This window comes from Solenopsis invicta, chromosome 12 (genome assembly GCF_016802725.1).
Source record: "Solenopsis invicta isolate M01_SB chromosome 12, UNIL_Sinv_3.0, whole genome shotgun sequence".
NCBI classification, from domain to species: Eukaryota; Metazoa; Arthropoda; class Insecta; order Hymenoptera; family Formicidae; genus Solenopsis; species Solenopsis invicta.
The window spans coordinates 17251767-17267572 of record NC_052675.1 but is presented as its reverse complement, the minus strand read 5'-3'; the positions used below and the strand labels follow the sequence as shown (position 1 = coordinate 17267572).

General features: G+C 34.6%; 1 protein-coding gene across 3 annotated transcripts in view; it reads right to left on the bottom strand.

The window, feature by feature from the left end:
- Positions 1–15806, bottom strand: part of LOC105195968 (low density lipoprotein receptor adapter protein 1) — an 88182-nt gene that overhangs the window by 43985 nt on the left and 28391 nt on the right. Inside the window, exon 1 of one of the 3 annotated variants that reach the window (XM_011161642.3) lies at positions 4739–5170. The exons of the other annotated variants lie outside the window; for them this stretch is intronic. Within the exon in view, the coding sequence (XP_011159944.1) occupies positions 4739–4784 (46 nt within the window). The 5' untranslated portion in view covers positions 4785–5170. Of the gene's footprint in view, positions 1–4738; positions 5171–15806 lie in introns of those variants that run through there. 3 annotated transcript variants of the gene reach the window in all.

Genomic DNA, 15806 nt, shown 5'->3' with positions numbered 1-15806 from the left:
CTAACACAATGCAATTTACTAACACCGACTACTACCATGATATTCTATAGAAACAGCTTCGAAGACGCAACTGCTTTATGGGGCGCGACGGGGCGATCCCTCATATCCCTAAGGAAATCTCGCAGTAATATTATAACAAGAAACTAAAATCACTATATCCATTATGTTGTAAAAGTTGATAAAACAATTGCATTTGTAGCAATTGCAAAAATATTTAAAAACAAGACTCACTTAATAGTGCACCAACATACTATATACGGTCATAATTTTAAGAGAAGAAAATTAAAAGTAGTTTAAAAAATTAATTTATACACATAATTATCTAAATAATTGTCGTAAGAACTGACAGCTAAGCAAAAAATATATTAGCAATTTTAGTTTAAGAATGTACATTTCTCAAAATATTAAGAAAATTATGAAAAAATTACAGATTATTTTATATTGCATTTGAACATGTATTCTACTAAAAATAAAATTAATAATAAAATACAAATAACAAAAAAATGTAAATTTTTTATTTAAGTACTTTAAATATTTAACATGATTTATATAAAGGTTCACTGCGATGCAGAAACCACTTCCGTAAAATAAATAAAATTTATTTATTTATTCCCAAAATAACCAAACAATCACAATAAAACTTTGTATGAATCATCTTGAATACTTAAAGTACTTCCACAAAAATTGAGATTTTTCTTAATGTTATAAAAAGTAATTTAATTTTTAATAGAGTAAATAAATGTGCGCTGTTAAATAAAAATATAATCTGATTCATTCAACGTTCATATGTACATAATTTGAAATGTTAATATTAACTCTTTCCAAATTTTCTTTACTTTGCAAGTACCGTATGTCCGATGCATCCATCAGCAAATCGTTCTACTTATAAAAAGCGTGAATATAGTTCGCATGTAATGCAACTAAATTATAATGGATAATAATCACCAATCATTTTCGAAATTGAAGTGTTTTGCATGAACGTAATCTCAAATGGCAGCGACTGGACGCAGTGACATAATCGTATAATCTCATTGAGCGAAACTCAACCGGATCTGACATTTGCACTGCATTCTTTTCGGTCCAACAGTATTGAGTCACGACCCCCGTCGGATTTATGCAGATTATATGTGATCAATAATCAGCGGGTAAAGGGACGGTTACATTACGGCTATATAACGCGAGTCGGCGCATGCATTACCATAATCTTGAAGGTGGCTCTATTACGGCGCTTATTGCGAATAATCGCGTTAACTACGCCGCTGCGTTGCTGCAGCGAGCTCTGTTGCTGCTGTTACAGCGGGCTCTCTGTTATCACTTCCCGACATTTCGCAGCCGCGCACAGTCGCCGTTAATCTTGCCGAGCGAGCTCTCGGGAAATTGCAAAATTGCCGTGCGTTCGATCGTCTCGATAAACGCGCGGTTATTGCTATCTTAATAAACGTGAATTCTATATGGGTCCATCTCGATAATAAAGTTAGCAAAAATACCGAAATAAGAAGAAGCGGCTATTTTAGATTAAGAAAGAAATCATATAAGCAAAGATGAGCAAAAAATACATTCGCGCGCGTACGTAAGTAAATCTACCTAGATTTTGCCTCTTTTATATATTTTTTTAAAATAATTAATAAGAAAACAAAAATTGCTGACTTGTATTCTACGAGTTATTTGTGCATCCTTTTATCTGTTGTCTTTTTATCTTTTGTAACATTATAACATTATAACTTGTTTACATTTATTAATGTATATCAATACAAATTTAATACAATACTGTTATTTGCATCTTGTTTCTTGTTACGGAAAATGTGAAATTTTGTTGTTAGCGATAAATAAGCCGAGCTTTTGTAAAGCAATATATACGATACGCTTTACCAAAAAATAATCAGCGGTAAATATTCGTACATATCTATTTCATAATTAACAAAGTGTATGCTTGGAAATACGATATACTATAATATTCGTACGGATATCTCATTCGCGTTTTTTAAGTCCTATGGATTTGTTGGACAGAATTTAATATCTTTTCATCAAAAGCGGCACATTGTAATAAATAATGAAAACAAAATATAGGTTGGAAATTTCTAATTCATAATTATGTATATTTAATACGTAATCGCAAATAACGCGATTGGGTTGCAGTATTCATATGCGAGCGTCTCGTTCCACGTTTTTATTAATGTAAATTTTTGGCAAATTGAACGAACGACGCATCTCGCAAAAAAATGACAGGTATATTTCTGTTACAATGAGAAAAAGACATAAATGCGTTAAAGAAATTTTATACAAGCTCTCTGAAAAATTATTTGTGTGACACAATTTGTGTTTCAAGTAAAATTTTTATTACGCTAAATATGACATATTACATGCACGCGTATACTTCAATATTCATTTTGTAAATTTCAATATCAATCGCTGCTTCTACCTTTTATGTGTTTTTTCATTAAAACGCGACATCTGCGTCACGTAAAATATTTTCCCGGGGATCCCTTCAATTAATCAAGCCGGCTCTCTTTGTGCGCGCGGCACACGATACGCTACAATATTCATACTTCATCCGTCATTTTGGAAGTTTTCCCGGCTGAAAGCATCACTTGCAGAGGGACCAGCCAGTCACGTTACCAATATCGCCGTGACAGCGTATAACGCGATCTCGTTTAATTTTTGTTTCAGGAGAGTGGAATACTACGTGGATCCACCGCGAAGAAGGATGGCATTCGTGAAATCTTTATTGCGAGGTCTCTACTCTAAAAGACTAGCGAAATGCTAATAAATTAAATCTCCAACGAAATGAGCAAAGCCGCAACGATCATATATTCCATTATTGCCAAATTTATCATTTTAACTGTACTTTCTGACAGCTCTTGCTTACGTTTCTCGCAATCAAAATTAAAGAAGTAGGCGATTTTACATAAAAACATGGGTCACAGGTCGCAAACGCGGATGTGACGGCTAAACAAAAGCTTAATAGTGTCATTAACACTTTCAATAGGCTTTTGATGGCCTTATCGCTTAAATTGGTATATTTCCTTCTCATTATTTTTCTCTGTGTGATTTTTTTGTCTATACTTATGCATGGCTATAATATAATTATATTACTATTATTATTTGTATCATAATTTTATTATTATAATTTTGCAAATTAGAATACAATATCAGACTTTAATTACTTCATAATTACAAATTATAAAAAAGTATTATTTACAGATAATTTTAATAATTCAAACAATGTTTTTTCAACATACATAATTTTAAATTGACAAAAAAGATATGTAAAACATAAAAGTTTATGAGTATGACAACGACGCGACGTGTGCAAATCCAAACGATGAATATGAAATGATTTCTCTTCATCTAAAATCAATGGAATCCAAAGGTTAAGTATAAGCCAATGTATGTAGACAGTATGATTCGCCTGCGGAAAATTTTACTTGCTTTTTAAATTTAATATGCTTATCATGTAAGAAATTATTTTATTATTACTATCATTTTGAGATTTAATATACAATATTTAATATTTGTAGGAAATATATTTTTATATAATAAAGATTTGCGCGATATATTTACAGTATGATAAGCTTTACTTCTATCGTACCTTATTTCTATTTATTTAGAACTCCATGGATACTTTTATCCGTTATAAAAGAGAATAAATATACTCAAGAGTTTACTGTCAAGAATTTACTCTCAGGAGTTTACACAGAGCTTAATTCATCAATACAAAATATATGAAACAATTCATCAACGTGCAAAAATATATGATCAATATCTCAATAAATTATGATGTTGCGAAATAATTATTTTATATCCTACAATTCAATGTTCACAATTTTCAGATAAATTTCTCTTTTGCAATTTTTTAAAGTTTACAATATAAAGGAAAAAAAATACTGAAAAGTATCAACATTTAAATTTTTAAATTTTTATTTGCAAGTAATGGAATAATAAAATATAAACATAGTAAACATGTCACTTCTATAAATAGACATAAAAAAAGTTTAGACAGATAAACAATTGAACATAAGTGGCGCGCATATATACAATCTAATCTTTCGTAAGGTAAACGATTAGCTGTAAGTATTAGCTAAAAGCGTATCGAATCAAAAGTGTATTTCAAAAGTGGTTAAAAATTATTGCAAAAATTTTATCGCACTATAAACGCATTGCTCCAATTGATAGCCATATTCCGCTTAAATCAATCAACTTGCGTTTCGCATTTCGTTTTTATTGTTAGATATACGACAAACTTCAGGCTTCGCGATTAACGATCATGTTCAATCGCAAATAAGCGACGCAAATAGCGTTACGTTTAATTTTGCTTTTAAGAGTATCAGCTTTAAAATTAAAACTTTTTAATTATTCCCCTTAACGTTAAAATTCTCCGATTAAAAATTATCCGATCGCTAAAAATGACGAAATGGAAAGTAATAATCTGAAAGCTTTTTCCGACAAATCACTTGGATGTTGAATTTGTCCTGCGAAAATAACGTGAGAGTGCTGATAGTAGACATGCATTACAAAGTATAAAAATATTGCTGAGAATTTTCGAAAGATGCGCTTGACCATCCCTCCCTTTTTCAAAATTTCATTTTATACCCTATTTGTTTGATTAGACTAACCGTCTTGAAAAAGCTCGTCTGTTTATCTATTTGGAATACGAGTCTTCCAAGATTTGCCTGACACAACCCTTCACTCTCAAAACTTGTCTCTTGCGACCTCAAAACTCAAACTAAACTCAACTCACTCTTGTGCTTCGAGCTGCTCTTCCACAAACCCCTGAAGAACGACATCCTGGCCCAGCGCAGCACCAACAATTCCAGCAGCTCCGAAATCTTCCCCCTCGTCACAATCTGCCTCGCCAGCTTTCCTCCGTTTCACGGCTCGTCTCTCACTCACAAACCTCGATGCCAGTGTGTTTTGCGCCACGTCCGGAGCATATGAATCCGAAATTGAGCGATTCGATCGTTCTACAAGTTACGGACAACCAGCCTTTTCATCGGCACCGTAATATCTCCGTAACTTCTCTCAGGAAGTTATAAAATGTAGATCGAGAAGAAACGGTGGAGGAACAACAGCTGTTCGTTCGGCACGGGATCTCCCCGGGAGCACACTCGCGAAAACGTGTTGCCGCGGTGGCAGCGCGCCGCGATGTGAACCGTCCGGAATGGTTCATAGCGCCGCTTCGCCCTTGCGAGCGAACATGCGCATCCCAGATCCTTGTCCCGTCGTCCTCTCTCCGCCTCTTTCTCTCTCCCTCTCTCCCATCGGCAGCCCGGATTCCGGTTCCGCTTCCGAACCGGATCCAACGCCAAAAGTATAAAGATTATTTCACGCGTTCCGCGACGCGAATCCGTGACGACAATATCGGCATTTCGGATCAATTTAGAAGTAAAAGCGGAAATATCATGGATTCGGGAATTTCGCGTGAGGGAAGAAATTTTGATCCAATAAAGAGAGGAATTATGAAAAGTCGGGAAACTTTTAAAATGAATAAAATGAGTGTATCCTATGAATAAAGATGAAAATAAGAAAATTCCAAGACTTACGTAAATTTTACTCTGAGATAAAAATGTTGAATTGCGCACGTGATGAAAATAAGAACGAAAAAATCCTCGATAGTTCGATAAACTTCGCGTTGAGATAAATTTTTTGAATTGACGGGGAAAAAACATGAAGAATAATATTTGTTTTTCAATTGAGAAAAGTATAAAGTTTGTTTGTGTTGATGTGTGTGTACGCGCCCAAATAACACACACTGTAAGATTTTTACAATTTGTAAAATACACATAAACGCACTCACTCACGTCAATGTGTTTTTATTCTTGCTTTATTTTATTAAAATAAAAAATAAAAAAGAAATACTCCAACATCACGGAAGTGAATAGAAATTGAAACAAAACTGATGTATTAAACAATTTTTTAAACAATATGAAACTTCAGGCAATATCAAATGTAAAGGGCAAACTTAATATCAGATCCTTGAAGTGACTGTCGTCGAGCTTGCGGAGCAATTTGGTATTCATCTCCGCCGACGACATAGTTGCCAAGAAATTGATGCGTTGCTCGGGCACGCTCTAGTAACACGGGACGAGGGTCTCGCCACCTAATTTCATGGGAGACGCCCGCCCTAAACTTACAGGAACCGAACTTCGTCCGATAATCTAGCGGCAAGTAACGACCCCGCCCAGTCAATTTAGCATGCGCTTGCCGTTTTTGCATTTCCGCGGATTAAAGCGAGCAACGGAAAGTCATCGTTTTTGGAAGAAAAGAAACGCACTTTGGCGCAAAACTACAGCTAATTGACGTCATAATACACACACACACATACACACACACGCGCGCGCGCACGCACACTTTGAAACGTTCTAAGATATTTCGTAAGATTGTAACAATATACTGCACGGTGAGTTTAAGAAAATTAAAAATGGTAACAATAATGAAAAGTCAATAATGATTCTTTTTCCAACTCATAAAGTGCAAAATGCGAGGTCAGCTGAGATCGGGGTTTCTTGTCGATTTCGCGTCGAGTGCGATTAAGCTTGAATAATGCTGGAATTGTCGGGAAATCGAAATTAATCAGGGAAACTGATTTCGCGAATTTACCCGTAATCGAAAACCTTCAGTTAACCCAAAGTTATCGAGTATAGGCGGTTTCGAATCGAAATGTCGAGTCCGAAATTCCCGGCCAACCCGGCAAAATTTATCAGGTGTTCGCGTACCACTATGGTTGGAAAATACGAGAACGCGAGAGATCCATTCGATTATCGGGAGTCGTTATGCGTTCGTTAGCGCGCGATTGACTTTAGACGACGGCGGCTCGAATCGATTTCACGTACGCTCGACGAAATTGCCAATCAATCGAGGAGAATCGGGGAAAACAACTGTCCTCCGGCTTGGTAAATTACCCGTATCTATCGGCCGCATCGGATTACGAATTGAACTAACGCACCAGCGAAAATAGATCGCCATGAGATAAGCGTGCACTGAATAAAACGGCAATTTAAAAGCCAAGAAAAAGAAGAGAGAGAACGAACGAAAAGTTTTACTCATTGCTGCAAAATCAGCGTGATTAAGTAATGAAAGAATAATAAAGATATGTAATAGATATATGTGCGAAGAAAACAGTAAATTAATGTAGTAATTAATATTTTTCAAAGATAACATTAAAAAATAAAGGATTACGTTATAAATGTAAAAATAAAAAGAATGTTATTGAATAAGAAAAAAATATCATTAATTTTAGAAATCTAGAAATAGAAAATTTCACCGGAATAAAAATGCATAAATAAATAAAATACACGTGTGTACACTTAATGTAGGACTCTGTTATGTACATATTAAAAAAGTCACCAAGTCTTTTTAGACTTCCTCTCAGACGGTAATCGGCTATTAAATCAATTGAAGTGGCAGCCAATGGTATAAAAATTCGCGACGTGAAAGAAATTTCGGAGCGAGAATATAAGCTGGCTGTGGTGACCCGCGTAAGATGATTGACGAGAGAAACCGACACGATCGTTCTTCGGGAGACGGGCTTAGTCGAGTTGCGAGTTTTTTGTGCTTCCGGCTTAACGGACATGTCGCAAAACTATGTTCGGCCTCGCTCACGTCCCTTTTCTCTTTCACATTGTGATTCAGTCGGTCCTTTTTCGCCGTCATCGTGGCATAAATCAGCAATTGAAAACGGTATAATTTTCGACGTATCCAGATACTACTGATCTCCGCAGCCGGTTTCAAGTGAAAAACTTTGCGACAGATCGTTTCCACCGCGAAAAGAACAATTTTACAACATCTAAAAATTTAGTTAGGTACAGATAAGAAAATAATTGTATGTTGGGTCATCAAAATAATTATATAGGAGACCCAAGCGTAATATTGTTGCTATACAAACAATTTTGACACTAACAATTATACCAAGCAAGTTAAATTCATTCGATACAATTTTTTCCGCTTAATTATTTTATTTCAAAATTGTTTTTTTATGTACGTTTTTTTCATTGAGAAATAATCGATTTCAAACTGATCAAAAATGTTTCACGCGTAATTACTTTATTACTCCATTTAGAATAACCCGTATATAAAAGAGAAAATAAATCTCGCTGAAATTATACCGTTGAAACGGGTTAAAATGCAAACGGGATGCGTGATTTATTCGACCGACGTTTTTTCAGGCAATATAGAAAATATCGAAATGCAGAAATTGCGAGAACGATCCTGAAATCGAGCGATAGAGAATATTTTTCATTAAAACGCGGCGCACGATATTTTCGGGATAGCGGACGGTTTACAAAGACCACCGCAAAAAGCCAGCATCGAACGTCACAGCTGCTGTCTTCACACCTTCCACATTTCTTCTTCGTCATTCCGTTCATCGATCGGTACTCCATCCTTTCGCTCTTTTCCCGATGCAGCTGGGATCGACAGGAATTCTGTGTTTGACAATGCTTGTCGAGTATGTTTGGCGGAATCGAATGACGTTTCTCGTGACATGTCGTAAATTCGTATGGCGATATATAATTGAACGGTTGCTTAACCGAACCTCTCATACATACAATTTTCAATATTTTTATTCTGTCTAGACGGCACAGAAAATATGAAACCTTTCTAGAAAATTTTTCAATACTTCAATATATTTTCTCGGCGACTTAAAATAAATATACTTTTGGTTCCGTTAATTCTGAAATAATGTTATCCCTTTGATGTAATAGATTAAATTAATACATTTAATTATTCAATACGAATTAATTAAATATATAACCGTAATATTAAAAATAAAACGATACGTTCAAAACTACAAAATCATCTAATTAAATAACTAAAATATCATAACATAATACTGAATTATTATTTAAAGTTTAAAAGTTATAAAATTGGTTTGTGTGTGTGTGTAAGCTTAATATTGTTCTATTAATATACTGTTAAAGTAAATTCTTTCTATCTACAGATAATTTATATTCATTCGTCATATTGTACATTTTGTCAAAAAAATCTCTTAATTTAAACAAAATTTTACAATTTCTAATTTTCCTTTTTATTCTACCATTTTCACTTTTCTATCTTGTTGTTTCAAGTAATTCATATAACATACAATACTGTCCAATTGTAAAATGTCAAACAGTGCATTTCATTGCATTTCGTTAAACAATTTCACGTCCATGTATTTTAGGATAATTATTGATCGCAATGTCTTTCCCTTTGGCCGTTATATTGCTCTGCCACCACACAACTGACATCGTCGACATCGAGTCAATCCCAAGTTTGGCACGCTCGTCAAGCACACGCGCGATACACGCGTGCGTATTATGTGCGCGCACGCGGTTCGATACGGTCGTCGTGTACGGTCATCGGTCGCAGTACAAATTCCATTAATCCACATGATTATGCGGTATTATGCGCGACTCCGATTTGTCCATAATTTCAAATTTCTTCTCACAAAATACAAACAAAGCATTGTTATGCAATCCCATGCACAGACAGCAGTGACAAGAAATGCATTAATACAGCTCAAATGGGATACATATGATATGGCAAAATATTCATTAAACTTTGGGTACGTAAATACAGAGTTCCCGAATTAAATGTCAAAACTTCGGGAGCGTAGAGAAACAAAAATTTTTGGAGATTCACTTGTTTTTACTTCGTTTTAGAGAATATTGCAAAACATTTTTTTAAACCTTTTTTTACCCAAATTTTTGGTCGGGATCATATTTTTTTATGAAAAAAAGTCGTAAAAAACAATCAAAAAAGTTTTTATTTTATCACATATTTATTACTTATTTTCTTATTTTCTTTTATGATGCCATTTCCTTAATGAAGGTAATGTTCAAAACGTTAGCCTCTCGTAAGCACTGCATCTAACACTGATAGCTTGTATCATAGCTAGACATGTTCCAAACAAAGGAGTGTCGGATCGACAAATCAATACTGCAACAGGCTAACATTTTGAACAATACCTCGACAAGGCAGTATTGTCTTGAGTTTGGTTAGACAAAAATTATTCATGACGATGGATTGAACGTAGAGGAGCAGTACCTTGGCCACTTTGGTCACTCGATCCGACTTTCGCGTAAAAAATGCAAAAAGAATTCGAATAAAGACTTTTAAGAAAAAAATTGCAATTTTTTTCAAAGCAAAACAAAAACGAGCAAATCTCTAAAGAACTTTTTTCTTATTTTATTGATTCCCTACGTGATCCCAAAGTTTTGACGTTTAATTTGGAGATATATATAGACATATATTCTGTATATACGGTGTGTCTATATATAAAAGGAAACTGCTATAATCATCAGATATACATTTCTGATATTGGGATTCTGAACTTTGACACGCATCTCATAAAATGTTTTCCACCTGCATTTAACTTAGAAACGTAGTAAATTAAAATCGTCTCGTTATACATTAAGTTATGTTAAATTTATAAAATTCAATTTAAATGTGGAACGACATCTAAAATGAAAATATAAAGTAGTATCTAAAATGACAGCGCCGAAAGAGGATTTCACGAATTATGGATGCAACCTACTCTAATCTCGAACGCTTCATTTATCATTCTCTACCTTTTACTCACAAAAACATTGGCCACTTTGATCCAAGATATTAATCCAAGATGTGTCTATGATATAATATGATGCTTGTACACTCTCGATATCGCATCCGCAATATACCATAGAGATATGTTTATAGAATTATTTAAAATAATCAATATTAAATAGACGTTTTAACTTTTTTTTTTATTAATGTAAGAAATGTTTAATTATTTCAGCCAATAAGTGCGGTGAAAGATTGTAGTATTAACAATGAGTCTTTAAATCTCTAAAAATCTGCAGATTCATTTTAACTCCTTGTGCTGAAAGAAAGTTGTAGCACTTGGATGCAAGATGTTACGTGCAGTCGCTCGAGTAATAACAGCTGCGAGTAAAAATGCAATTTAAAAAAAAATGAAAAAAGAAAGTATAATCAGGAGAAAGCGTGACTCGCCTTTATCGGAGAGCGCGGTATTTTAATAAACTTCGTTTTCGCACAGTAAGCGTATTGGCTTGGACAATACGTGAGTTTTTATTAAAATTGCAGTTATTGTAAAAAAAATTAACATAATTAAATTCACATCTCGTAATCGTTTCTTTTTGAAACTATATCGACAGACTGTCGATTATGATCAACACGATGTTGGATATTATCTCACGAGAGCGATTCCGTTAGCGTAAATCGAGCATCGTCATTGCGTAAGAAATCATAATAAATTACTCTCTATCAAATATAAACTGATACAGCGCGAAGTCGAAGGACGGCGATCAATGATGTAAATTCGATATCATTGTTTGATTAATTCTCAACAATAATGCAATCGTGTGATAATAATCTGTGTGGCATATACAAAAATATATACACACTTAACTCTACTTTGGATAGTTATATACGCATAAATCTATAAATTTTCATTCAAAAGATCAAGAGCAGTTATGGCTCAGTAGCAGAGTAACCATGCGATAATATTATTCAAATAATTGTTAGTGTAGCTATAAAAAGTCACTTTCTGTGGTTATTTTATATTTACAATTTTAATATAAAAAAAGCCTAGTGCTTCCAGAGAGTTGTGTTTAATTGAAAAGCATTCAATTAAAGAAATATTCGCATTTCACATGTAACACATGTATGTTATTTATAAAGTCAATTTAAAAGGAATTAAATTATACTGCATCTTTTATAAATAGCATTAATAAAAAATAATAAAAATGCAAGATATAAAAAATGTATTTGCTTAAGTGCTATCTCTCTAAATATTATGCGAACGCACATTTATCACAGAGAAAAAAATGCTATTAAAGCAACAGCATCAGTTTAATTTTATTTTTTCTCAGTGCAAAATAAAGATTTCTCAAGAATTTGTGAAACGATCAAAGTACGGCATCACATTTGCAATCACATTCTTAATATCCGTACGATTTTCGTTTTTCTTACCGACGATAAGACAAAAGTCGTACGACCGTAAAATCCGATGGATATTGGCCGCGAAACAGATTCCAGGTCATCGCAAATGAATTCCATCCGATTACTTGCCTTTGACGAGCGCGCGCGAGCGAAGAAATGGATCCTCTTTCGCGATTCCTACAGGTGAGATGAAATCCAATTCTCTATTCGTCGAAGTAATCTAGATTGGAGCAGAAAAGGGAAATCCGACGTGGAGGAAGATGACGCGCTACCGTCTCTCTGAATAACTCGGACTCTTGGGTATCGCCGTGTATGCGAACTATGCCAGCTATTTCTGAACTCCACCGGAGACACAGTGCGGCTTCATGACACGATCTTTGCGATCGACTCTGCTACTTTTGTCCCACCCTTCTTCTCGAAAAATATTCGTATAGTGCATAGATATTGACCAATTTTACCTAGGGCAAAATAAATTTTCTGCAAGATATTTGTCCACGACGTTCGTTTCCGACTTCACCCCCATGAATTCTTTAAGGAATTTGAAGCTGATTTTTCCTCGTCAAAAATTCGATTGGTTGTCGTCTTTCTTTACTGTCGTAAGATTTTTGACGTTAAATATCTTAAGAGAGCGGATTTTCAAATGTTCGGAAAATTTTATCCCGACTACTACAATATTTACATCGAAATCGCCCACGCGTACCGACTTCACCTCTAATTCTCTTCTCTTTGAATAAATGCGTAATGCAGTAAACTCCTTCATTGCTGTACGATATTCGGCTTCATTCGTTAAGGCAATGTAAGCCGAGCATGCCTATGGCTTGCTATTATGCTACATGAGTGCCTCAGAATTTCGCAGTTATCGCGTGTACGTAGGATATTCAAGCTATTTCGTAATTATCGCAAACTGTACGATTTCGTTGAACATATAAATACGCTGTGTTCGCGGTGTGGCTTCTGTAGCCACTAGTAATTACGCATGTTTGTTAAAATTAACATTTAATATTCGGAAAATTATGAGTACATGTACTTGTATATGTGCGTGATAATGGAAAAAATTCAATGATTTGTTAAATCAAAGTAATTTCTTTTTTTAATTTAAGAAACTATATCATAGTAAAACAATAAATGCGAAATATTTCTATGGTACTACTTAATATCTTTCATCTCTTAAATAATATTATCTCGATGATTCCAACTTTTAATCAAAATTTCTGTAGACTTTATTGATTTCATGTATCTCCGCTCATAAAAATTTCTATACCTTCGCCCTTCGTCAAAACGGTTTACATTTATTTTCTACCCAAGATAGGATATATTTAATCTTTCAATCTCCCTATACCAATTTTTTCTATATATTTACATTTTTATGATAGACTGCGCACGAAAATCTACGTACGACGAATATCTGTAAGTGCGAATTTTACTTTACAAAAAAAATATAACGTACAAAACTACTGAATATGTCAGGCGTCCTAAATCCTAGATTGCCGAAGGACTTTAACCCGTATATGCATTGGTAACACGGACCATAATCTAAGGTGTCGGCAGCTAAGTGAAGACTTCACGTAACAGAAGGACGAGGAACGCAAGACGAAAGTCTCAAGAGGACTTGCATCAGCCTCGCACACGCCACGACCAGCATGTTCTCGTTTTGTGTGTATGAACTTCGTGTATCTTCAAAGGCAAGCAGCCTGATACAGGAGACTGATTACTCGGTTCAAGCTATTATAGATAGAGATGTACTCGTACGTTATTTCACATTTGAAATTACAAATCATAAATACTCAATTAATACGATAAAATAACAATAAAAAAATAATTAAAGAAGGATTTTTCTGAGACAAGATAATAGTGAAAAATTGTATAAGTATTTTTCTTTCGTTTAAGTAGCGTGTTTAGAGATTATTAGAGATGTTAATAAAATTTACTATTTGTAAAAGTATATTCTCTTAAATTTATTTTAATTTGATATAACGCGTTAAAGAATAAAAAACTGAATTTTCTTAAAAGACACCAAACACCTTCTATTACAAAGCTCAGCCTTTAGGATAATTAATTTCAAGTTAAAATAATGAGATAACAAGCTCTTGTTGCGTAGCCTGTCATATCTTCTTTCACAAAAAAAATAGAAAAGAAATTATTAATTTTCTTTCTTTCTTCTTTCTTACTGTCTATTTCTCTGAATATAGAAAAGCATATCGAAGTAATAAATATTCAAGGAAACATATACGTACATGTGCAAATATAGTGACGCATTTGCGTGAGACGTTTTTAACTGTAAGATCTAAAAAGATCGAGAAGGATCTATCGTGACGGATCCTCTCATCGACTTTCATCATCTCCTTTTATCCTCTTTCTCTTTCTCTCCCGCTTCTCTGTCTGGCAGTACCACTGCTGCAGGTGCCCCTCCCTTTCCAATCCGATCAACGATTATATTTTTCAATTCATGCATGCGCACCTTCTTTCTTTGCTGCCACTTTCCCGCCGTCTTTCTCGTCTTCACCTGACGACCGTCTTTTCTCTCCATATTTCGCAAGCTTTTTCTCTCTTCTCCATAACTGACCAATTTCGACTAGACTTGATCTAGTCAAGCCAGTTGGCGACTTTACGAGATACCTCCAAGCTTCGAGAAAAAGACTCTTCGACATTTTCTTTGGGTTTTTAGAACTTCCAATCAAGGAGGATAACCCGGCCATCGATCGCCTTGCAATAGAAGTTAATCCGCGGCAACGTCGACATTTTACAGTGACGCTACAGCAACTATTTATTGTGCTACATGCACAAGAAACCTATGTCAAGAGTTTTTGGTTAATCAATTCCGATAGAACTTTATCTGCTGTTAACTTCGCCTCTTTCTCATCTCGCCACGTCGTATTTTTTTTCGTCATCAGTGATATTAATTATTCCACTATCAAATACTTAAACGGTTAATAAAGTGTTGACTGTTCTCCTGTTAAGCCGATAAATAATTTAACATTAGAATTATTGGAAACCCCAGGCTTGAACGGTTCCTCTTAAGATTGCGCTCGCAGCTTTTGCCAAACGGCAGATTGTCGTCGCTTCCGTAATAATCCCATTTAATGCCTGGAAAAACATCGACCGGGTTGCTCGGTGTCCCATCAACGACGCAATTAGGGGAATTCTGCTCGCAAACGAGAACAAGAGCGAGATATGTGTGACGTCTCCACTCTCCGTCGAGGTAGCACTTGCTGTTAAGTTTTGCCCCGAATAGCACATCTGAAATCAAGGAGATCGCAGCCGCAGGTTTCGCGTTCGCACACGTCAGAAACTTGCATTTCGCGGACCAATGTACTGTAATACACATGCTTTTTCCTAACTCAGCTGGTTTGTCTGTTTTTGGAGATTCAAACGGCAACAGTAAATTAAAGACAATCTTCAGGCAAAAATGCTATTCTCTCTCTCTTTACCTCGGCTAATTGCTAAAATAACTGAAGTTACAAAATAAACTGAATAAAACAAATTCAGTTCTTGCATGAATTATACATGTGATAAACATTTCTTATAAGAGAAGCGTTTATTAAAAATTGCTAGTGTTATGACTCTACAATTACTTCTTTTTCATTGTTATTAATTAAACAATTATTTTAAATATTATATATTACATTATTAAATATTATATCAAATTCATAAGACACGGCGTAATTACAAAAGAAATAAAACAATAAATTTTCAGCGAGTTTTCTTTCCATTTCATTATTTCTGAATATTCCCTTCTTTCTTTCTTCTGAATAAATTCTATGAACTGACATCAGGTTGTTACCAAACACTATTAAATGGACAAAGCGGATTCGCATGTCGTCCAGGTACGTACGTATGAAACTGGAGATGTTCAGCAAAGAAAAATGTTTCTCAAACAAGAAAAGAAG